Genomic DNA, 24,398 nt, shown 5'->3' on the forward strand with positions numbered 1-24,398 from the left:
ATCCAGGACTGCATCATGTGGGGGGCAGACTCTCTTTGTTCACGCAAGACAAGAAGAACATGATGAAAAGGATGCCAGGCTAATTTTCGCTCCTTTCGTAACTTCAGCGGTAAATCTTCCCAGACCTCTTCCAAACAAGAACAACCCAAGCCTTCTTGGAAGCCTAGTCAATCTTGGAACAAGGGGAAGCAATCCAAGAAACCCACCACTGAATCCAAGTCAGCATAAAGGGGTTGCTCCCGATCCGGGACCGCATCATGTGGGGGGCAGACTCTCTTTGTTCACTCAAGCTTGGGAAAGAGATGTTCTGGACCCGTGGGCAGTGAACATAGTTTCTCAGGGGTACAAGTTGGTGTTCAAAACTTTCCCTCCATGAGGCAGGTTCCACTTCTCAAGATTATCTGTAGAGCAGACAAAAAGAGAGGCGTTCTTTAAATGCGTTCAGGACCTTTCCCTCTCAGAAGTGATAGCACCTGTCCCAGAACAGTAACAGGGTCTAGGGTTTTACTCAAACCTGTTTGTGGTTCACAAAAAAGAAGGTACTTTCAGGCCCATTCTAGATCTCAAGTTATTGAACAAATTCCTCAGAGTTCGTCCTTCAAGGTGGAGACTATCTGCTCCATTCTACCCCTGATTCAAGAGAGTCAATTCATGTCAACCATAGACCTGAAGGATGCTTACCTTCACGTTCCCATTCACAGGGACCATCACAAATATCTGAGGTTTGCCTATCTAGACAAACACTATCAATTTGTGGTTCTTCCTTTCGGCCTTGCCACAGCACCCAGTGTCTATTCAAAGGTTCTGGGAGCTCTATTGGCGGTAATTCGGGCCCGGGGAATTGCAGTGGCGCCTTATCTGGATGACATTCTGGTTCAGGTGCCATTTCTGCAACTTGTAGAATCTCACACACGAACCTTGTTGGCATTTCTCTGTTCCCACGGTTGGAAGGTCAATCTGGAGAAAAGTTCTCTTGTTCCAGCTACAAGTGTGATCTTCCTGGGAACAATTCTAGATTCTCAAATAATGAAGATATTTCTGACGGAGGTCAGAAGAGACAAGGTTCTGTCCACTTGTCAGTCTCTACAGTCGGCGGATTGGCCATCAGTAGCCCAATGCTTGGCGGTGATCGGGTTGATGGTGACTTCCATTGACATAGTTCCGTTTGCTCGGTTCGATCTGAGACCTCTGCAGCTATGTATGCTCTCTCAGTGGAACGGGGATTATACAGATCTATCTCAGAGAATAGTTGTGGATCAATCTTCAATGCCTTTATGGCTTGGCCTCAGCTGGCTCTGGCCCAGTTTATCAGATTCCAGATGGACAATATAACTTCTGTGGCCTACATCAACCACCAAGGGGGAACTCGGAGCTCCTTAGCCATAAAGGAGGTGGCTCAGATCATCCAGTGGGTGGAGGCTCACAATTGTTGTCTATCTGCCATCCACATTCCAGGGATGGACAATTGGAAAGCAGACTTCCTGAGCAGACAGGAGTGGGAACTTCATCCGGAAGTGTTCTCCAGGGTAACAGCCAAATGGGGGTTACCAGAATTGGATCTGATGGCATCTCATCAGAACACGAAGCTCCCAAAGTACGGTTCAAGGTCAAGGGATCCTCAAGCTTTTCTGATAGATGCTTTGGCAGTTCCTTGGAACTTTAGGTTGGCGTACTTGTTTCCTCCGTTTTGCTCTCCTTCCGAGAGTCATCGCTCGGATCAAGCAGGAGAGAGCATCAGTGATTCTAATAGCTTCTGCGTGACCTTGCAGGATCTGGTATGCGGATCTAGTAGAGATGTCGTCCCTACCTCCATGGAGACTACCTCTCAGGAAGGACCTTCTGCTTCAAGGGCCCTTTCTTCATCTGAATCTCGTTTCTCTAAAGCTGACTGCTTGGAGATTGAACGCTTGATTTTGGCCAAGTGTGGTTTTTCCAAGTCGGTTATTGAGACCATGGTTCAGGCTCGTAAGCCTGTTACTAGAAGAATTTACCATAAGATATGGCGTAAAATATCCCAAGGATTTTATCTTTTCTTCAGGAAGGCCTTGAGAAGGGGTTATCTGTCATTACCCTCAAGGGTCATATCTCGGCTCTTTCCATTCTGCTTCATAAGCATCTGGCAGACATGCCTGATGTACAATCCTTTTGTCAGGCTCTGATCAGAATCAGGCCTGTGTTTAAATCAATTGCTCCACCTTGGAGTCTTGACCTTGTTCTTAAAGTTTTACAACAGGCTCCGTTTAAGCCCATGCACTCCATAGATATTAAATTATCTTGGAAGGTTTTGATTCTTACTGCTATTTCTTCTGCTCAGAGAGTTTCTGATTTCTCTGCGTTGCAGTGTGATCTTCCTTATCTAATTTTTCATGCAGATAAGGCAGTTCTCCGTACCAAGTTTGGTTTTCTTCCTAAGGTTGTTTCGGACAGGAATATTAACCAGGAAATCGTTGTTCCTTTTCTCTGTCCTAATCCTTCTTCTCTCAAGGAACGCTTAATACACAACTTAGATGTTGTACGGGCTCTTAGGTTCTATTTGCAGGCTACAAAAGACTTGCGTCAGTCTTCTGCTGTGTTATTTTGCTTTTCTGGGAAACGTAAGGGTTAGAAAGCTGCTGCTACTTCTCTTTCTCTCTGGTTGAGAAGTATTATTCGCTTGGCATATGAGACTGCTGAACAGCAGCCTCCTGAGAGAATTACAGCTCATTCAACCAGGGCGGTGTCTTCTTTGTGGGCCTTCAAGAATGAGGCCTTTGTAGAACAGATCTGTAAGGCTGTGACTTGGTCGTCTTTGCACACTTTTTCAAAATTCTAAAGTTTATACTTTTGCCTCGGCTGAGGCTTCTTTTGGGAGAAAGGTTCTTCAAGCAGTGGTGCCTTCTGTTTAGGTTACCTGTCTTGTCCCTCCCTTATCTGTGTCCTCTAGCTTGGGTATTGATTCCCAACAGTAATTGATGATCCCGTGGACTCACTGTGTCATAAGAAAGGAAACAAAATGTATGCTTACCTGATAAATTTATTTCTTGACACGGTGAGTCCATGGCCCTTTTTTTCAGACAGTTTTGTTTATAACAACCTCAGGCACCTCTGCACCTTGTGGGAAGGGAGGTGATACTTAAAGGGCCACTGTAAGTTAATATTTTCTATGCCCGTTACTAACTACCCCAAATACGCTTTTTATCAATAGCATTTCATTAACATATCTCTACCGTATATCTTGTCTGCAAATTTAATTGTTTTCCAAACCCACTCTGCGGGTATCCTTTGCTCTGTACCAATCCGTTTACAATACCTAGGTTTCAAAATGGCGCTTTAAACACAATTTCATTGGTTTAAGTATTTTGAACATGCAGTGCTGAAAATAGTGGGCAGGATAACGTGACATCATCGGCAAATAAAAGATATAACTTTTAGAACATTATGAAACTTCGTTTTGGAGAAAATATAGGTCAGTAGGTTTTAATTAATGTTTATTAACTTTAATATGTTAGTTGTTTAGCTTAAAAATTATAACAGAAAGTAATCCTTTAACAGCTTTGCTGTGGTGCTCTTTGCCTCCTCCTGCTGGCCAGGAGTGATATTCCCAACATTAATTGATGATCCTGTGGACTCACTGTCAAGAAAGAAATACATTTATCAGGTAAGCATAAATTTTGTTTTGTCTTATACTTGTGTTATGTGCTCAGCATCTGTAGTTTTCAAGCATTCCATTAACTATTCAAAACTGATAAAACAAAGCATTCTCTAAGGAATCCTAATGGGGCCTTTCACAACAAATTTGCTATCAATGTGGGTGCATTTCAGATTTGTATAGAAGCATTTTTGTATTATACACACAGCTTTTATTAAACACATTTTTTGCACCAGCAATTAAAACACAGCACTTGCTGAGAGAACCTAAGGTGCTTGTACCATCTCTTAAAGAGTCAATTTGTTAATTGCTGTATGATACATGCCCCACTGCCACTCTGAGTAGCTGCAGTATTTAAAATGTTGGTGCACTGAGAATATCTAGCTTTGCTTCACATGTACATTCAGAGAAAAATATTAACACCAAAACAGTTTTTTATAACTTTTACTAGAAGCAATTATGCCAATACATGTATATTGCAAATATGTTTCTAATCAAAGATGTAATTCATCTATGTGCATTTAAAGGGACAGTCAACACCCGATGTAACTTAAAGCCGTACCTTATATCAGGAATAGAAGATGCAGCTACACTGCATTGCATGTCGTATTGGAGTAATCGACAAAAATACATTGGTTTATTCCATGAAGGTATGGCTGCCAAACTCCTCCCCCTCCTCCTTCGTCCCCTTCTTTAATGTCTTAACATGCTCATTCATTTTTCAAAGGGTGATGGTTCTGTTTTGATAATGCGCATGCGCATTATCTTCTGCACGCTCGCAGACCGACCAAGGATTTCATTAAAATTTTAGGATTCAATTAAAAAGGTCCATATATAATAGTGGGGTGAGTTTGGCGGCCATATTTTCAAGGAATAAAGCTATGTATTTTTGGTGATTACTCCAATACCGTTAGCGCTCATCAACATCAATGCGGTGTAGCTGTATCTTCTATTCCGGATCTAAGGTATGGTCTTAAGTTACATCGGGTGTTAACTGTCCCTTTAAATTTTGACCGTAATGTCCCTTTAATACCCTGTCCAATAAAATGTAAAATAATGCTCTACAATTATATTACGCATAAAACAATATTAGAGAAATGATTTACTTTACTTTCATAAAGGTGTTGAGAATCCAGGAGTCATTGCACCTGGGAATTACATTCCTGACCACTTGCAGGAGGCACAGATTCATAAATTCCAAGAGCACTTAAATTCCTAGTGTGTTCTTGTCAGGCAAGTGATAAAGATATTTTCTTTCATATAGGTGGCGAGAGTCAACAAGCTGTTACCTATGGGATATACATTCCTACCAGGAGGAGGCAAAGGTTCCCAAACCTCAAAAGCCTATATAAAAAAAAAAACTCCCCCTCAATCTCCCTGAGATTTTCCCTATACCTGATGCTGTCCCTAACATGATTGCTAAGGAATGGTCTATGTAAATCTAAAAAGATAAGGAGAAAGTGCCCAAGAAAGATAAGGGGGGGACCTTGCTGTCACTAAAGATAATCCCCTTCAAGATATATCAGATAATAAAAATGCAAACGAGAGAGTGACAGCACTAACAAGCACAGGTCTATGTATTATAAGTAATTTACCCACAATCTGTGTGTGCTCTAGTTTCTATAATATAACGAGCGAGAAATGGACTGAAGCAGAAATATATATAAAATATATAGACTATTTATTATACTGCCAATAAAAAAAGGGGATGTCTCCCTGTTAAAATACAGTGGATTGTATGTCATAAGGAAAAAAATGTTAAAACATTAAAAATAAAGGTTTGGATGTGCCAATACCTATATTTATATATATCACAAATCCCGGAACAAATCACAGTAAGTGTTTGGAATATATTGTGAACAACAAACAGTTGTGATAGTTACCAAAATGTCCGATATTGGTGGATATTAAAATAAGGTACATTGACGAAATTTTTCTCTTTGTACCCCTCTCAAGCGGAATCCCCTGTGTATCTGAGGGATTGCTGAGGGGATAGGATTTGATTAAGGTGAATACCTTCCAGTTGCTGTTTCAACTGAGGGTCGGCTCGTAGCACCACATCCAGGCGGGTATTACAGTTTGTTGTCCTCCTCTGGAGGGCTGGAGTCACGTGGTTTGCCGTAATGCGTCCTGGTCAAAGGTTACTTTTATTGATACAGATGGAAACAGTTGCACTGTTGTGAAAGATTGCTTCTTGTGAATGGAAAATACCACTAGTAGTGGTGATATTGTTACCGATCTTCCTTTTGGGCAGTAGTTCAGAATAAAAACTTCATGTTAGGAAACTTCTGTTCCCATACAGCTCCCACTGTTCATATTCAGAACTCCTCAGGGTACATACAAACAGTTTGGCAGTGCAAAGCAGAGTGTAATAATAATTTGCCCAATATTGGAAATCCTTAAGGTTATTTTTATGGATTTCCCTAAAGTGACTGTATAGGTATGTATCTAGGGTTCCTCTATCTATACAAGAGATATGATCTCATGCGTTCTCTAATGGCCCTAGTTGTTTCATCTAAATAGATTTTGTTGCAGGTGCATTTAATGGCATAAATAACCCCTTTATCTTGACATCTTATGGTTTCCTTTATTAAAAGTTTATAATTGTTGGAGGGTGAAGTGAGTGATTTAATTTTACTAGAAAATTGGCATGATCTACACCCAAAACATGGGGAAAAAACCTATAGTGAATTACTGTTTAGATTTTGTTCATATCCCTTACAATTTTTGGATTTCAATTCGCTGGGGGCTAGTAAGCTTTTGAAATTCTGAGCTTTCCTAGAAATTATTCTGGGTCGGTCTTTCACTTTATCACCGATTAACGGATCCATTTGAATAAGATGCCAATTTTTAAAGGGAACCACAACACCTGCTGAAAATGTTTTAAACTAACTTTTACTGATTATCCAAAATAAACTGACTGTAATGCTGTATGCAGTCTTTACCTTACTGCATTCTGTTGTAGATAAAAGCTTTACAATTTAAACGTTGATCTGCAGCATTGGATGTGCTATGCAAGCTGCCATCTTGTAACGTGCGTTCCACAGCACTGTGTCATGTGATGCACACGGCACCAGCTATTACTAAATCATAGTGATCCCTGCAGAGTCTGACAAGAACGGCTTCAGGCACTGTTATGTTTATAAATAGCACGAGCAGGGAATGAAGTGTGAGTGGGGAGTAGAGGTGGAGAGAGGGAGGCACAGGGGGAATAAGGAAAGCAAACTCATGCTGCATAAAAAATTGTAACTAGAGACATTAATCTACCTTACATATGATCTCCGGAGCCTTTCTTCCCCCTGTGCCTCCCTCTCCTCCCCCTCACACTTCCTTCCCTGCTCATGCTATTTATAAACATAACAGTGCCTGAAGTCGTTCTTGTCAGACACTGCAGGGCTCACTATAATTTAGTAAGAGCTGGTGCCGTGTGCATCACGTGACAGTGTTGTGAAACCTACTTTAACAAATGGCAGCTTGCATAGCACATCCAATGCTGCAGATCAATGTTTAAATTATAAAGCTTTTATCAAAAACATAATGCAGTAACATGAAAAGACTGCATACAGCATTGTTAGTTTATTTTGCACAATTAGAAAAAGTTAGTTTAGAATATGTCAATCAGGTGTTGTGGTTTCCTTTAAGGATTTTCATAATTATTCTATTATCACAATTATAATCTGTTATAAAAGGAACATCTATCTTCGTTTCATCAAATATAGTATCTTTAAAAGTATTTCTTTCATGTAATTAGCAAGAGTCCATGAGCTAGTGACATATGGGATATACATTCCTACCAGGAGGGGCAAAGTTTCCCAAACCTCAAAATGCCTATAAATACACCCCTCACCACACCCACAATTCAGTGTTACAAACTTTGCCTCCCATGGAGGTGGTGAAGTAAGTTGGTGGTGAAAAAAAAAAAGGTGGTACTTAAACCATACCGACCACAGACGTACAAAATGAACATGCTCTGTGTTGTATGTAATGCTATACTTAACAACTATTAGGTCTGCCTAGGTAAGAATACCAAGAGAACAAAATACATTTGATAATAAAGTAAACTGATAAACCTTTGCCTATCAAAACCATGACGTTTTTGTTTTCACTTTCATGTTCCTTTAATATGTTTCCAATTACTTAATATTACCAGCTGCAGAGTATACAATGGACAGTAAAGTCAAAATTCAACTTGGTTTAAAATGTCATGTCCTATCCAATACACATAATCTATTTTCCAATTTACTTTTAGCATGTTTGCTTTGTTCTCTTGGTATCCTTTGATAGACAGTAATCCTAGGTGTTAGCAGTGTCTGTAGCCAACTGGCATCAGTATTTGCAACAATGTTTATAGCTATGCTCTACATAGTTTGACACTGCTGCTATAGAGTGCTAAAGACACATGCACACTGTTTATTTCTTTCCTAAGATATGGTGAGTCCACAACGTCATCATTTACTAATGGGAATATCTCTCCTGTCCAGCAGGAGGCGGCAAAGAGCACCACAGCAAAGCTGTTAAATACCACTCCCCTTCCCATAATCCCCAGTCATTCTCTTTGCCTCTGTCAATGGAGGCAGTGAAGTTTGGTGTCTGAAGAAATGAAATCCTTTATGGGGATAGTTTTCCCTGCAAGCAAGGATTTGGGTATAGCTGTAGTCCATGTCAATCTCTGCCGCAGAGTAGTGGTGGCTTTTAAGCAGTTAGAAAGTTGTAAGGTGGTGCTTACTTTGTTTTCTAACATATTTCTGCCTTAAGTATAGAAAGCCAGAGTTGGTTACTCTGTTCTTTCTTTTTTCCACAGGTCTGTTAGTAGTTTGTGTCCTTTCACACCTTGTGAGCTTTCTTCCTGCCGGACAGCTAGACTACAGGTAAGTTCTGTTTTGCCTTCTAGGTATAGGAGACTTTGCACTTTTAAAAGATTATTTTTTTATATTCTGCAGTTTTTCTTTCTGTGATTTAGTAATCTTTTAAATAGGATTCGGTAGGCAGTATGCAGGCACTATGTGATTGGGATTTGCACGTTAGGACTGGGTGTTGCTAAATTGTTAATTTTAAAATTTTGGCAAATGTGTGTTTGTGTAGTAATGGTTGTTGCTATGTCTGTTTCAAATGTTGCGCCTTTTTCTTGTTTGCACTTTTATGGATGTGCTGTTCATGTGATCCGCTTCATAAAACTGAAACAAGGATCAGCGTTTGTGTTGTTGCTGCTCTCTCGCAGTGTATTTGCAGTTTCTTGTCATTGTCTGTGTCCTCTTAAAGTCTCCTGGAATTGCAGTAGGCACCTCAGTATTTTTTTTATTTATTTTTTTTAACGTTTTTTTTTTTTAAAGTGACTTGTCTTTTATTCAAATTTATTTTCCTGTTGTTGATTTTTCTTAGCTATGGACATGGATAATGTTTATTATGTTTAGAGGCGCAAATTGTTGCAATTTTTTACTACTTGTTTAGCTAGAACGCTACAATGTAAAGAAAATTATTGCCTTATGAGCCTAATGTCTCTCAGGATGATGCTGTTCAGGCAATGCCGCAGCCTTCTCCTTTAACGTCCCAAGCCTCTATGGTGTCACATGCAGTGCTCTGCGGTTCCTCTCAACCTCCTGGTGGGGTATATTTGCCTGCAGATTTCGCTGCACAGATATCTTCTGCCGTATCTGCAGCTTTATCTGTCTTTCCTGTTTTAGGAAAATGCAAGAGGAAAACTTAGCACTTTATAGATTGTAAGGTGCCTGTTTCAGCAGCTACTATACAGGTCTATCTCTTCATAATTCTAGGGAGGATGTTACCTCAGTTCCTTCTGAGGGTGAAATCTCTGATTCTGACAGTGTTAATCTTTTGTCTGAGGTGGAAGAAGTAAGCTTTAGATTTAAGCTTGAACTCCTTCATGTTTTATTCAAGGAGTTTTTGGCTACTTTGGATGCTTCTGACTCTCCTGTTGTAGCTAACCCTAAGAAATATAGTAAGCTTAATAGATTCTATGATGTCTCTTCCTCTATGGAAGTGTTTCCTGTTCCTGATCGTGTGACAGATTATTGCACAGGAATGGAAAAGACCAGGGACTATTTATTCTCTGGCAAAGAGAACTACGATCCCTATAGAGGATAGTTGCTCTTTTAAGGATCCGATGCATAAGAAGCTGGATTTTTGTAAAAGATGTATGTGCATCAGGGTCTTCATTGGTAACCTGCAGTTTGTATTGCCACAGTGACAAGTGCAGCATCTTATTGGTGCAATGCTTTGTCTGAATCTTTTTTTAAAGGAAACTTCGTTGGAGGATATTCAGGATAGGTTTAAGGCTCTTAAGCTAGCCAATTCTTTTATTTCTGATGCCAATATGTAAGTTATTAAATTGGGGGCCAAACTGTCTGGTTTCTCTGTCTTGGCTCGCAGGGCTTTGTAGCTTTAGTCTTGGTCAGCTGGTGTTTCCTCCAAGTCTAAGCTTTTTGCGCTTCCTTACAAGGGTAAGACTTTGTTTGGGCCTGGACTGGCAGAAATCTTATCATATCTGATGTTACAGGTGGAAAAGGATCTTTTCTACTGCAAGACAAGAAGATTAGATTTAAGGGACGTCAAAGTAATTTTTGTTTTTTTCGTAATTTCAAGTCCTCTTGGAGACACAATCAGCCCTGGAACAAGGGGAAACAATCTAAGAAACCCTCAGCTGAGTCTAAGTCGGCATGATGGGTCGACCCTCGGTCCGGAGTCGGATCAAGTGGGGGGGCAGACTTTCCCTGTTTTATCGGGAGTGGTTACAAGATGTCCAGATCATTGGACTGTGGGCATTGTTTCTCAGGGTTATAAGATAGGATTACATTTTCTCCCTCCCAGGGGCAGCTTTCACCTCTCAAGGTTGTCTGTGAATCAGGTTAAAGGGACACTCTACACCAGAATTTGTATTGTTTTAAAAGATAGATAATCCCTTTATTACCCATTCCCCAGTTTTGCATAACCAACACAGTTATATTAATATGCTTTTAACCTCTGTGATTATCTTGTGTCTAAGCCTCTGCAAACTGCCCCTTTATTTCAGTTCTTTTGACAGGCTTGAAGTTTAGTGCCTGCTCCCAGATAACTTCACGAGCACAGTGTTATCTATATGAAACACGTGAACTAACACCCTCTAGTGGTGAAAAACTGTTAAAATGCATTCTGAAAAGAGGTGGCCTTCAAGGTCTAAGAAATTAGCATATGAACCTCCTAGGTTAAGCTTTCAACTAAGAATACCAAGAGAACAAAGCAAAATTGGTGATAAAAGTAAATTGGAAAATTGTTTAAAATTACATGCTCTATCTGAATCATGAAAGTTTATTTTGGCCTAGACTGTCCCTTTAAGAGAGGCATTCTTGAACTGCGTTCAGGATCTTTACTCTTTGGGAATGATTGTTCCAGCAAAGGAACAGTTTCTCGGATTCTATTCAAATCTGTTTGTAGTTCCCAAGAGAGAAGTAACTTTTTGTCCCTTTTTAGACCTAAAAGTGTCAACAGGTTTCTCAGGGTGCCATCCTTCAAAATGAAGACCATTCGGTCCATTCTATCTTTGGTACAGGAAGGTCAGTTCATGACGACCATGGACCTATTCCTAGGGATCATCACAAATTTCTGAGAATCGCTTTTCTAGACAAACACTTTGTTTGTAGCTCTTCTGTTTGGCCTTGCCAATTCTGGGTGCTCTCTTGGCAGTCATCAGGTCTCGGGGAATTGCAGTGGCACCTTACTTAGATGACATTCTGGTTCAGGCGCCATCTTTTCAACTAGCAAGCTCCCATTTAGAGATTATCTTTTCTACAGTCCCACGGATGGAAAGTGAATCTGGGAAAAAGTTCTCTCATTCCAGCTACAAGGGTGGTGTTCTTAGGGACTATAATAGATTCCCTATCTATGAAGATTTTTCTTACGGAGGTCAGAAAATCAAAAATTTTCTCTGCTTATCTCTTTTTTTTTTTTGTCTACTGTTTGGCCATCTGTAGCCCAATGTATGGAAGTAATTGGTTTGATGGTCGCTTCCATGGACATTATTCCCTTTACTCTATTCCATTTGAGAGCTCTGCAATTAGACTTATTAACTAGAGACTCTCTTCCATGGTGGTTTTCTCAGGAACATCTGTCTCGGGGCACATGCTTCCGGAGACCTCCTTGGGTGATTGTGACCATGGATGCCAGCCTGTTAGTTTGGGAAGCACTCTGGGACTTGTTAAAGGTGCAGGGATTATGGACTCTGGAGGAGTCTGCTCTCCACATAAACATCTTGGAGTTGAGAGCAATTTACAATTTTCTGATAACTTGGCCCCAGTTGGCTTTAGCTCGATTTATCAGATTTCAGTCGGACAACATCACCTCTGTGGCTTACATCAACCACCAGGGAGGAACTCAGAGTTCCTTAGCCATGAGGCAGGTGGCTCAGATTATGAAGTGGGCAGAAGTTCACGATTGTTGTCTATCTGCAATCCACATTCCAGGAGTGGACAATTGGGAAGTGGATTTTCTGAGCAGACAGACTTTTCATCCCGGGGAGTGGGCTCTCCATCCGGAGGTGTTCTCCGGGTTAACCCTCACGTGGGGGGTGCCGGAGTTGGTTTTGATGGTGTCTCAGCAGAACGCCAAGCTTCTAGGGTGCGGTTCAAGGTCAAGAGATCCACAGGTAGCTCTGATAAATGCTCTGGCAGTGCCTTGGAGGTTCGGTCTAGTTTATCTGTTTCCTCAGTTTGCTCATCTTCCACAAGTCATTACTCATATCAAACAAGAGAGAGCATGGGTAATTCTAAATAGCTCCTGCATGGCCTTGCAGGATCTGGTATGCAGGCCTAGTGATCATGTCATCTCTAAGATGCAATAGTAAGAAGAAGCAACACTCCCAAATCGTAGTGTTAAAATTTTAGGCTTCGTAGAAATTCCAACTCAGAAGTTATTTTATCTTCAGGAATGCAAACTGATAGACAGATTAAGTGCAAGGGGTTATGATCCTAATTTATTGCAGCAGTCACTGAATGATGTTAGAAAGAACCCTAGGCCTTCTAATCGAAAAGAGATTAATCATTTAAAGAAACTGGGTTTGATAAGTATACAGTAGTCTTTTCTACTGAATTCTCTCTACAATTCAATGACTTATGCAATATTATTAAAAGGAATTTATCAGTACTCAAAGGTGATGACACTCTAGTGGGTATTGTTGACAAAGTTAAATTTGTGTCTAAAAAAGCACCAACACTTGCCAAAAAACTTTCCCCTAGCATGGTCAATGTTAACCTGAGAGAAACAGGAACCCAATGGCTCAATAAGAAGGGCACTTTTAAATGTCTATCTAAAAATTGTCTCACTTGTCAACAGATTTCAACTGGGGTAGATTTTTTCAACCATTCAACCAAACAAAATTTTAAAATCAACCATTATGCAAACTGCAGCGCTACTTTTGTAGTTTACCTTATAGAGTGTACCCTTGGTTTTGAACAGTATGTAGGTCAGACCTCACGTGTCCTAAGATCTAGGATATGGGAATATAAAAGGGACATTAAAAACTATAACAAGAATTCCAGTGTAGCTAGACATTTCAACTGTTTCCATTTTACAGACCAACCCAAATTCACTGTGAAAGTAATAGATTTGGCAAAAAAAACAATTAGAGGTGGGAATATTTATAATATACTTTCCAAGAAAGAACTTTATTGGATCTGGAAACTAAAGACCAGGGAACCCCATGGACTTAACAAAGAATGGGATATAAGCTATTTTGTGGAATAATTATAGTTTTGTTTGGTTGCGTGTTTGGTTACAATATTCTTTGATTATGGTATATGAGATTAATCAAAACTTTTTTACATGTATGTTACCATTCTAGTTTTGGTCTAGGCATACTTACATTTATATTAGTATATATGTTTTCACATTAATACAGTATTTATGTACTTATTGTAACATATTTCATCCTACCCGAACACAACATACACTTTGTCAAAAGCCTTCTCTAATATGATTTAAAGGTCCCATTAGACCATGAATATTATAAATATTTAAATAAGGCTGGGAACATTGTGAGAGATCAGGTTACCCCACCCTCAGATAAACAAAATTTCAATCAATATGTAAACTGTGCTTGCTGAGAATTGGATATCAAATTATTAAATTATAAAATATATATATATATATATATATATATATATATATATATATATATATATATATATATATATATATATATATATATATAAATAAATGAATCTGTCCTTGTCAGTAGGAATATATGCAATTTGGATTATGAAGATAATATGTATTATGTCATTTTATTAGCTTTACAAATGATATATGCTCAGATTTTGAGGCTAATTTTAGAAATTTGTAGCAAAATTCATTATCATTTTTATATACTCTTTAAATATAATGATGATATAATTTTTTTTTTGCAATTTACTTTTTCTTATGCTTTTAATTTTAATTTTCATTTTATGTTGCACTTTTCTTTACACCTTTGTAGTGCACACTTTATGTTGAAATCTATTCCTATAGGTGTGTTACATTTCTAGCATTGTGATTGGTTATTGCCCTCTTAAAAGGTGCACTACACAGGTGGGGAGTTATCCTATGATTAAGTGCTGCATAGCACGAAACATGTTAGGACTCCGCTCCCCCCTCCGTTCTTGACATTGGCATTGTGCTGTGTTGTCTTGTGCTTACCATTTTTAACTTTTGGAAATAAATTTTGGATTTTAACACTACAATTTGGGAGTGCTGCTTCTTCTTACTACTGCATCTTGGAGTTGGCTAGACTTTCATTCAGCTGGCACCCAGCCATCAGTGCACTATCAGTTGCCGGAATTCACCGGCTTGGATTGGGCTGCAGCGTACACACCTCCTGGGCTGTATGTCACCTCCCCCACATCATGTCATCTCTGCCTCCTTGGAGGTTGCCTCTGAGGAAGGACCTTCTAACTCAGGGTCTTTTCTTCCATCCGAATATTGTTTCTCTGAAACTGACTGCTTGGAGTTTGAACGCTTAGTTTTGTCTAAGCGTGTTTTTTTTTTTTAATCGGTTATTGAGACCATGATTCAAGCTTGCAAGTCTGTTACTCGGAAGATTTACCATAAGGTATGGTGTAAATACCTTTTATTGGGGTAAATCTAAGGGCTACTCTTGGAGTAGGGTTAGAATTCCTAGAATTTTGTCTTTTCTCCAGGAAGGTCTGGAGAATGGATTGTCAGTCAGTACTCTGAAAGGTCAGTTTTCTGCTTTATCTATTCTGTTGCATAAGCGGTTGGCGGTCGTGCCAGATGTTCAATCTTTTTGTCAGGCCTTGGTCAGAATCAAGCCTGTGTTTGTTGGTTACTCCTCCTTGGAGTCTTAACCTTGTACTTAAGGTGTTGCAGCAGGCTCCGTTTGAGCCAATGCATTCCATAGACATTAAATTGTTATCTTGGTAGGTGTTTCTTGTTGCAATCTCTTCTGCGAGGAGAGTTTCGGAACTCTCGGCTTTGCAGTATGTTTCTCCTTACCTTATTTTTCATGCGGATAAGGTGGTTCTACGTACTAGATTGGGTTTTCTTCCCAAAGTGGTTTCGGTTAGGAATATTAATCAGGAAATTGTTGTTCCTTCTCTCTGTCCCAATCCTCCTTCTCATAAGGAGCGTCTGTTGCACAACTTGGATGTAGTGCGTGCTTTGAATATCTATTTACATGCGACTAAGGATTTTTGCCAGTCTTATGCCCTTTTTGTTTGTTTCTCTGGAAAGTGTAAGGGTCAGAAGGCTACTGCTACTTCTCTTTCCTTTTGGTTGAGAAGTATGATTTGATTTGCTTATGAGACTGCTGGATAGCAGCTTCTGGAGAGAGTTGCAGCTCATTCTACTAGGGCTGTCTCGTCTTCTTGGGCTTTCAAGAATGAAGCTTCTGTGGAACAGATTTGCAGAGCTGCAACTTGGTCCTCTCTGCACACTTTTTCTAAATTTGATACTTTTGCCTCAGCTAATGCTTCTTTTGGGAGGAAGGTTCTTCAAGCAGTGGTGCCTTCTGTTTAGGTCCACCTGTCTTTTTCCCTCCCTAGTCATCTGTGTCCTCTAGCTTGGGTATTGGTTCCCACTAGTAATTGATGACGTTGTGGACTCACCATATCTTAGGAAAGAAAACATAATTTATGCTTACCTGATAAATTTATTTATTTCCGGATATGGAGAGTCCATGAACCCACCCTTATATTTAAGACAGTTATTTTTAACTAAACCTCAGGCACCTCTACTCCTTTGTATTATTCCTTTTTCTATTTCTCTTCGGTCAAATGACTCTGGGATTATGGGAAGGGGAGTGGTATTTAACAGCTTTGCTGTGGTGCTCTTTGCCGCTTCCTGCTGGACAGGAGAGATATTCCCAACAGTAATTGATGACGTCCGGAAATAAATACATTTATCAGGTAAGCATAAATTGTTTTTTTTTTTACTTTACTGTCGTTTTTTAAATGTATAAGAAATTGTTCCTTTAGGTTTTATTTTATATTTGAAATAGCTGGCTTTGCCTGTGTACCACCACCCACTGTTCTCAAGAACATGACTATTCAAACAGATTGCGCTTTTAGGTAGAGAATACCTTTTTGTTTAATCTTTCTCTCAATATACATAAATGTCAATGCAACGGGTATAACAGGACATTGGGGACGCATTAAAGGGATATTCCATGATGAAGTCCATCTTTGAGGGTTGTACCTGCAGACTGTGCCAAGTATAGGTGGGAACAATTACCTTGTCAATATCAACATGTTTATTTTTGTTGAAGCATTCCATTAAAGGGATAGTAAACACCAAAAATGTTGTTGTTCAAAAAGATAGATAATCCCTTTTATTTACCATTCCCCAGTTTTGCAAAACAAACACTGTTATAGAAATATACTTTTTACCTCTGATTACCTTGTATCTAAACTTCTGAAGACTGCCCCCTTATCTCGGTTCTTTTGACAGACATGCATTTCAGGCAATTAGTGCTGACTCTTAAATAACTCCCGTGCATGAGCACAATGTTATCTATATGAAACACGTGACCTAATGCCCTCTAGCTGTGAAAAAAAATGTCAAATGTATTCCAATAAGAGGAGGCCTTCAAGGGCTTAAAAATAAACATATGAGCCTACTTAGGTTTAGCTTTCAACTAAGAATACCAAGAGAACAAAGCAAATTTGATGATAAAAGTAAATTGGAAAGTTGTTTAAAATTAAATCCTCTATCTGAATCATGAAAGTTTAATTTGGACTTCACTATCCCTTTAAGTAACATACTATAGAGTAATTTTAAAAGGCTTAAAAGGTCCGTAGTGTACAGCTAGAACATACTTGTGTAAAATACTTTTTTAATAGAATTTTTTTTTTAAAAAAGGTCCCTGTTATTATCCTGCTGAAGTCTGCTTTTGCTTTGCTTATTGTATATCCTGAATAGTGCAACTGTTGGTGCTATTGATCATATTGTATTAATACATAATAGTTTAGAAAAACACAAATTAGTCCCTTTTTATATGCCCCAAATGCTGAGATTCTACACAATGCAAACTTTACTAAAAATGGTTTTAAAGGCATTTAAAATTATTTTAATTTTGATGGTTCTCTTCTGCAGTACAATTTTTATCTATTACAAATATTTTTTTAAATTATTTTAATGACCCTTTAAAAAAATCCCAAAAGGTTGCTGGAGGAACAAAATAGCTCTAGGGCATTATGTTAGATTGCAGTCCTTTAAAACAATTTATCAGATATGTGTATGAAAGCGAAGTCATTTTCCATAAAAACTGTTTAAATTACATCTGATTAAATTGATATAGAAACAAAATTGGAAATGTGTGTCATCCCTAGGGAGATATTTCTCACTGGCTGATAAAGACAACTCCCACAGCCTTATTGATTGACAGTGGGACACCTTCATCTGCATGAAAACACGGTCAATAAAAAACAAACTGTTAGACCGTTTTATAATATTATATTATAACATAACTAGGGGAAAAAAATGACTAATTTCCCTTTAAGTTCCTGGCAGTCCAACGGTATTCAGAAACCTATTCCAATAAACAGGGAGGGTAATGATGAACCAGACATGTAAACTACAGATAAATCCGTAGTAATTGGGTGTTGCCTGAAGTTTGACTCCATTAGCTGAGAGATATATGGCACTAAATAAGTTCATTCAGTAAAAGGGACAGATTTGTGTGTGTGTATATATGTGTATATATATATATATATATATATATATATATATATATATATATATATATATATACTGTACAGTTATGTGTAGTAAAACAACTTTGCAATACACACTGCTGACTTCTCAAGGCCAACCCTGCTACAGGTATCTCCCTAATGGGCTTTATTTAATAACAATGCAGTTTATACTAACAATGATCATTTGTCTACACCCAAAGCAACCCCAAATATGCATCTCCATGTGTGTCAAGTTGTGTGTGAGCTTTGATGTTGAAAAAATAACTGCAGATTATACAATTTTAATTTAAAATGTTTATACTTGGCTGGTATGCTATTCTATAGAAAGACAAGAGAAATTTCTTGTAATGAGAAGGTGTGTAGTGTCCTATTCAAAGGGGTCTCCCATGTGTTCCACTTGGAGGAAGCACGTCAACATTGCAGTATTTAGTAATGCATTTAATGTCCCTAACTGGCTTTAACAGAGAAGGTAAGATAAAAGGCTTTTAAAGAATATGTCCAAATAATGCAAATTATACTAAGAAAAATACATTTTAAATTATTTAATCCATTTTTGTATGAATACCTTTAGCAAAATATAATGTTCAGCTGCTGATGTGTATTTGATTTTAATTGCATAATATAATGTTTTATGACCCTTTTAGTGTATTGAGCCCCCAATAGATCAAAACGTATTTGTTGATTGTGTTTCTATGTTGTCACTACTACCCTGGAAGGTCAAGAGGTTCAGGGATACTAGAAATGCCAGCATTAAATAGTCCCACTGGCAGGTTCAGTCCAGTGTTAGTCTTGTGCATAAGTTGTATAAAATATACACAGTTTGCACAGGAATGTGCTGCTAGTAAGCTTACAGGGATACAAATATGGTACCTGTTACACTATATGGAGCATGCAGAGTATTATTAAAATGTGCCTGGCTTTAAATCCGCTAGTACAACAAGGCTGAAATTCATGCGACAAGAGCAGTTTCATGGCGAATGCTGTAATATGTTAAAATGACTTTCTAAATCTTGTAAGTTTAATTTTGGCTTTCATACCCCATTAAGTAAAATGCTGCAATTTATTCAGCAGAATTTTAAATGACGTAATTATGATGCAGAATTCATTTTATCTATTTACTCAGTCTGTGATACTGTTGTTTTTTTTTATTTTGTGAATAGGCAGTCATGGTGGTTAAAAATAAATCATTATGGTCAATGCTGTTACAGCCTATTGTTTGAGTAGGTCTTCTATATATACAAGACTTTGTAGGGATGTCAGTGTTTGTTATGGGTAGTGGTTTTATTTTGTTAGTAGTGCTTGGCCAGTAAAAATTAATTTGAACTGAATTCAAATAATTACAGGCACATTATGAAAAAGGTTTCAATGTCTTTTCTTATATATTTTAATTTCTATAGATCAAAAGCGGTGCATTAAGTGCCATCAGAACTGCAAAAAGTGCATTGGGTTTCCAGATAAATGTGTCCTCTGCAGAGATGGATTCAGGTAAGTTCCACATATTGTCTATACACACAGCATAACTGAGGCTACAGACAGATCATTGTCAGGTGGTTTCTAATGTTATGATTGAAACACAGCTGCATATAAGTCATTGTTGAAAACAATTAACCAGACTCTTATGGCTGAATTAGCACATACGTATAATGGGAATATCTGTGTACTGGCCAGATTTTCCTTAATATTACAAGGTGGTCATTTGTTGTCCAACATGCATGGTAACAGTATATACCAGCACTACAGTCTACCTAACCCCACTATAATAAACAGGGCCGGACCTAGCCATTGTTGGGCCCAAGGCAGGATGACAAAATGGTATGCCCTTTCACCCTGCCCCACACTACTGTAAAGAAGAATATGCACAGATACCGATGTAAAAATCCAGTATAAAGGCTTTTTAAAACTTACTTAGAAGCTCTGAGTTTAGCACTGTTGATGAGGTTAGACTTGGACACCCAGTGAAAGGGGCTGGGAAAGCAAGAGGAGCAGACCCCCCCCCCCATACACACACACACTCCTGCATATTACACAACCAGGAGTCTGTAGACATCAGTATACATATAAAACATTGGGGCTTGCTTTGGAGTCTGAAAATCAGCACAATGTTATTTCAAAATAAGCAAAACTATGCACGGTTACAAAAACACTCTGAGAAGGGCGTTATAAATGGATTATGTACAAAAAAAGATGCAAAGAAAAATCTAGTGTACGATGTCCCTTTAAGGTAATGCACAACAATTTATTAAAAAAAAAATACAAATCCACAAACGTAGAGCACTATAACATTGTATATATTGCAATATACCATTTGTACTATTGGAACACCAATATTTCTGTATGTAATGAAGAATTATGCTGACAATTAGGGACAGTTGAGTTGAACTGTTGAATGTTTTTTATGATGATAACAAGGACATTACAGTGACGCAAACCTCAAGTTGCAACCCAAATAGACAGTCATACATAGTATTTTAGAGAAGCCTTGAGAATTATTTTATCAAAATGATGTAAAGATACAAATAAAGCTTATGCAATTACAAGCGTGTTAAATACATTTTAATATTCCATTTTAATGGAACCTTAAAGGGACATTGAACACTAAAGTTTTCTTTGCATAAATGTTTGGTAGATTATCCATTTGTTGGCATTTTTTGCCAACATTTATAGTTTTGCTTAAGATCATTGTGCTAATTTTTAGACTTTTAACCACGCACCACAGTGCCAGATGTGTACAAGCGTTTACAGACTCCTGCCGGCTCCACTTTATCTGTCTTTTCATATGCAGTGTAGGGGTGAGGGAAAAATGTCTGCTGCTCTTGTTTGCCCAGCCCCTTTCAGTGAGTGTCCCAGACTACCTCATCAACAAAACAAACCTGGGAACTTCTAAGTAAGTTTGTGAAAAGGTTTTATACTGGATTTTTAGATTACTTTCTGCTCATATTCTTCTTTATAGTAGTGTTATTACATGCAGTTATATGAAAATAGGTGTACACTGTCCCTTTAATTAGCACAAGGGACTACTCTTGGACAATAAAATAGATAAAGATAATGGTTTGAAGACTACCTGAGAGTCCAAATGTAGGAGCAGGAGGCCATAAATCTAGTAGACAGGTATTTTTGGAAATTTTTTAAAGTTATATTATATATAAGAAGCCGAAATGCATTATCAATACAGGAACAAGATATTGGGGCAAACAATGATAAATACTGGACTAATTATTTGGAGTGTTCCCAATAACATGAAATTGTTTAAGATACAGATAGAGGAAAAAGTGAATTTACCTCAAATTATGCACCATCCTTATGAAGCAGCATACTTTGTGCAACCTAACTTAGTAAAACAGTTTTCTTTCTTTATTCCTTTTTTCTTTTCTAAGATAGTCTACAACATCAATTACTAGTGGGAATATCACAGCAAAGCTGTTAAATGTCACTCCCCTACCCATAATCTTCAGTCATTCTCTTTGCCTCTGCCAATGGAGGAGGTGAAGTTTGGTGTCTGAAGAAATGAATTTCCTTTTTTGGATATTTTTCCCTGCAAGCAAGGATTTGGGGTTTAGCTGTGTCCACGTCAATCTTTGTAGTAGTGGTGGCTTTTAAGCAGTTAGGAAACAAAAGTAAGCACAACCTTACAACTTCCTAACATATTGCTGCCCTAGGTATAGACATCCAGAATTGGTTACTCTGTTCTTTCTGTTTTCTACAGGTCACTGTAAGGGGTTTGTTTCCTTTCACGCCTTGTGAGCTGTCTCCCTGCCGGACAGCTAGACTGCAGGTAAGTGCTTTTGTCTTTTAGGTACTGAAGGCTTGCACTTTAAAAAGATTTCAACTGCAGTATTATTGGGACACTTTTAATATGATCCTTTAGGCTGGATTATTACATGAGCAGGATGCAGGCACTGATGTGAGAGACTAGGGGTTAATTGTTTCCATTTATATATGGAACATTTAATCCTCTGTGGCTTATTATATGTAATAGGGCTTTTATTGGTATGTAAGAGTCATGCTGTTTTAGTGCATACTGTGTAAAATATTGAAGTGTTTTTTACTGTATTTATTTTTGTTTGTTAATTCAGTTATCAGCTACCGGAAGGCGTCTGGTTTTCTGTCAGAGATAGGGAACGCACGCTTTTAGTGTGGTGCAGTTTCCCTTTTCTGAGGATTGTGACTTTTGGCTCTCTGTGTAGTATCAGGGCTGAGCAGCGTCACAGCTTTCTCTCATTCTCCTGTGAAAGTCTTCCTCTGCGCTGAAGGAGAATTCTGGTTAACATTGTTAAATGTATCTCATATTCTCCTGTGGGTTACGGTAGGAGCACCTCAGAGGTGTAGAAGTGTTACATTTTTTTGTAAGAATTTTTCTCTGTCTATTTAGCGTGGTTAACGCTCTGGGGAATACAAGATTTAAAGTGATTTTTTTTCTCAATTTATTGTGGGAATTTTTTCTGTACTAGTGAAACATGGATCAGGATAATTTCTTGTGACAGATGTTTACTATGTTCGGAGGCACAAAGTGTTTTGCCCATGCAATTCTGTGCTTCTTGTTTAGCTAGAACTATAGAGTGTATAAATAAATTGTTGCCCTCTGAGCCAATATGTTTCTCAGGATGATGCTGTTCAGGCAATGCCACAGCTTTCTCCTCAACGTCCCAAACCTCTGGCGTCACATGCAGTGACCTGCAGTTCCTCTCTGCCTCCTGGAGGAATTTATTTGCCTGCAGTGATTGTGGCTCCGGTATCTTCTGCGGTATCTGCATGATTATCTGCTTTTCCTTTGTTAAAGGAAAAACGCAAGAGGAAATTTAGAGATTCAGATAGTAAGGTTTCTGCTCCTTCTTCCGCTACTTAGGTTGCTCTCCCTCATAAGTCTGATTAGTAACATATGTCGGTAGCCTCTGTAGATGAGATCTCAGATTCAGACAGTATAACTCCTTTATCTGATACTGAAGAAGTAAACTTCAGGTTTAAGCTTGAACACCTTTGTATACTATTTGAGGAGGTATTGGCTACTTTGGGGCGACTAGTAAACTTTATAAATACTATGATGATCCTTCCTTTGTGGAGGTGTTTCCTGTTCCAGACCGTGCAACGAAGATTATTTCACAGGAATGGGAGAAGCCAGGGATTCCTTTCTCCCTGTCTCCTGTCCTTAAAAAGAGGTTTCCTGTCGCTGACTCCATTAAAGATTCATGGCGCACAGTGATTAAAGTAGAAGGGGCTATTTCTACTCTGACTAAGAGAACTACAATCCCTGTAGAGAATAGCTCCTCTTTTAAGGATCCCATGGCCAAAAAGCAGGAGGCTTATTTGAAGATGTATATTCCTCAAGGTCTTCAATGGCAACCTGCAGTTTGTATTACCTCCGTATCAAGTAAGGAATCTTATTGGTGTGACGCCTTGTCTGAATCAATTTTGGTTGAGACTCCTTTTGGAGGAGATCCAAGACATGATTAAGGCTCTCAATCTAGCCAAATCTGTTATTTTTGATGCTACCATGCAAGTTATTAGGCTGTGATCCAAGATATCTGGCTTCACTGTCCTAGCCTTTAGGGCATTGTGACTTTAATCTTGGTCAGCTGATGTAACCTCTACGTCCAAGTTTCTGGCACTTCCTTACAAGGGTAAGACCTAGTTTGGCCCTGGTCTGACAGAAATAATTCCTGATATCACAGGTAGAAAAGGATCTTTTCTACCTCAAGACAAGAAGAACAGACCTAAATGAAGTCAAAGTAGCTTCTAAGGAAGTCTTCCTCTACCTCTTCCAAGCAGGAAATGTCCAAGTCTTCTTGGAAACCCAATTAGTCTTGGAACAAGCGGAAGCAATTAAAGAAACCCACAGCTGAGTAAGTCAGCATGAAAGGTTTGCCCCCAGTCCGGGATCGGATCAAGTGGGGGGAAGACTTTACCTGTTTTATCAGGCTTGGATACAAGATGTTCCAGATCCTTGGGCTGTGGACATTGTATCCCGGGGTTACATGATAGAATTCAAGACTTTTCCTTCCAGGGGCAGATTCCTCCTCTCAAGACTATCTGCAAACCAGATAAAAAGAGAGGCTTTCTTAAACTGCGTTCAGGACCTTTCCTCCCTGGGAGTGATAGTTCCAGTTAGGGAACAGGGCCTAGGGTTCTATTCAAATCTGTTTGTGGTTCCCAAAAAAGATGGAACTTTTCGACTCATTCTAGACCTAAGGTGTTTCAACAAGTTTTCAGAGTACCGTCCTTTAAAATGGAAAATATTCGTTCCATTCTTCCTTTGGTTCAAAAGGGTCAGTTCATGTCGACCATAGTCCTGAAGGATGCATATCTTCATGTTCCCATCCACAGGGCTCTTCACAAGTTCCTGAGATTCACCTTTCTAGACTAACACTATCAGTTTTTGGCTCTTGTCTTTTTTACGTTCCCATGGATGGAAAGTGAATCTGGAAAAGTTTTCCCTTGTTTCAGCTACAAGGGTAGTTTTCTTAGGAACCAAAATGAATTCCCTATCTATGAAAAAAATTCTTGCGGAGGTCAGAAAATCAAAAATTCTCTCCCCTTGCCTCTCTCTACAATCTACTGTTCAGCCATCAGTAGCTCTATGTATGGGGGTAATTTGGTCA

General features: G+C 38.7%; 1 protein-coding gene across 1 annotated transcript in view; it reads left to right on the top strand.

The window, feature by feature from the left end:
• The window catches only part of PCSK6 (proprotein convertase subtilisin/kexin type 6), a 742,641-nt gene that overhangs the window by 645,829 nt on the left and 72,414 nt on the right, over positions 1-24,398 (top strand). The window contains exon 17 of the mRNA XM_053717589.1: positions 19,203-19,290. Coding sequence (XP_053573564.1) covers positions 19,203-19,290 — 88 coding nt within the window. The remainder of the gene's footprint in view (positions 1-19,202; positions 19,291-24,398) is intronic.

The sequence above is a fragment of the Bombina bombina genome, chromosome 6 (genome assembly GCF_027579735.1).
Source record: "Bombina bombina isolate aBomBom1 chromosome 6, aBomBom1.pri, whole genome shotgun sequence".
In the NCBI taxonomy this organism is placed as follows: Eukaryota; Metazoa; Chordata; class Amphibia; order Anura; family Bombinatoridae; genus Bombina; species Bombina bombina.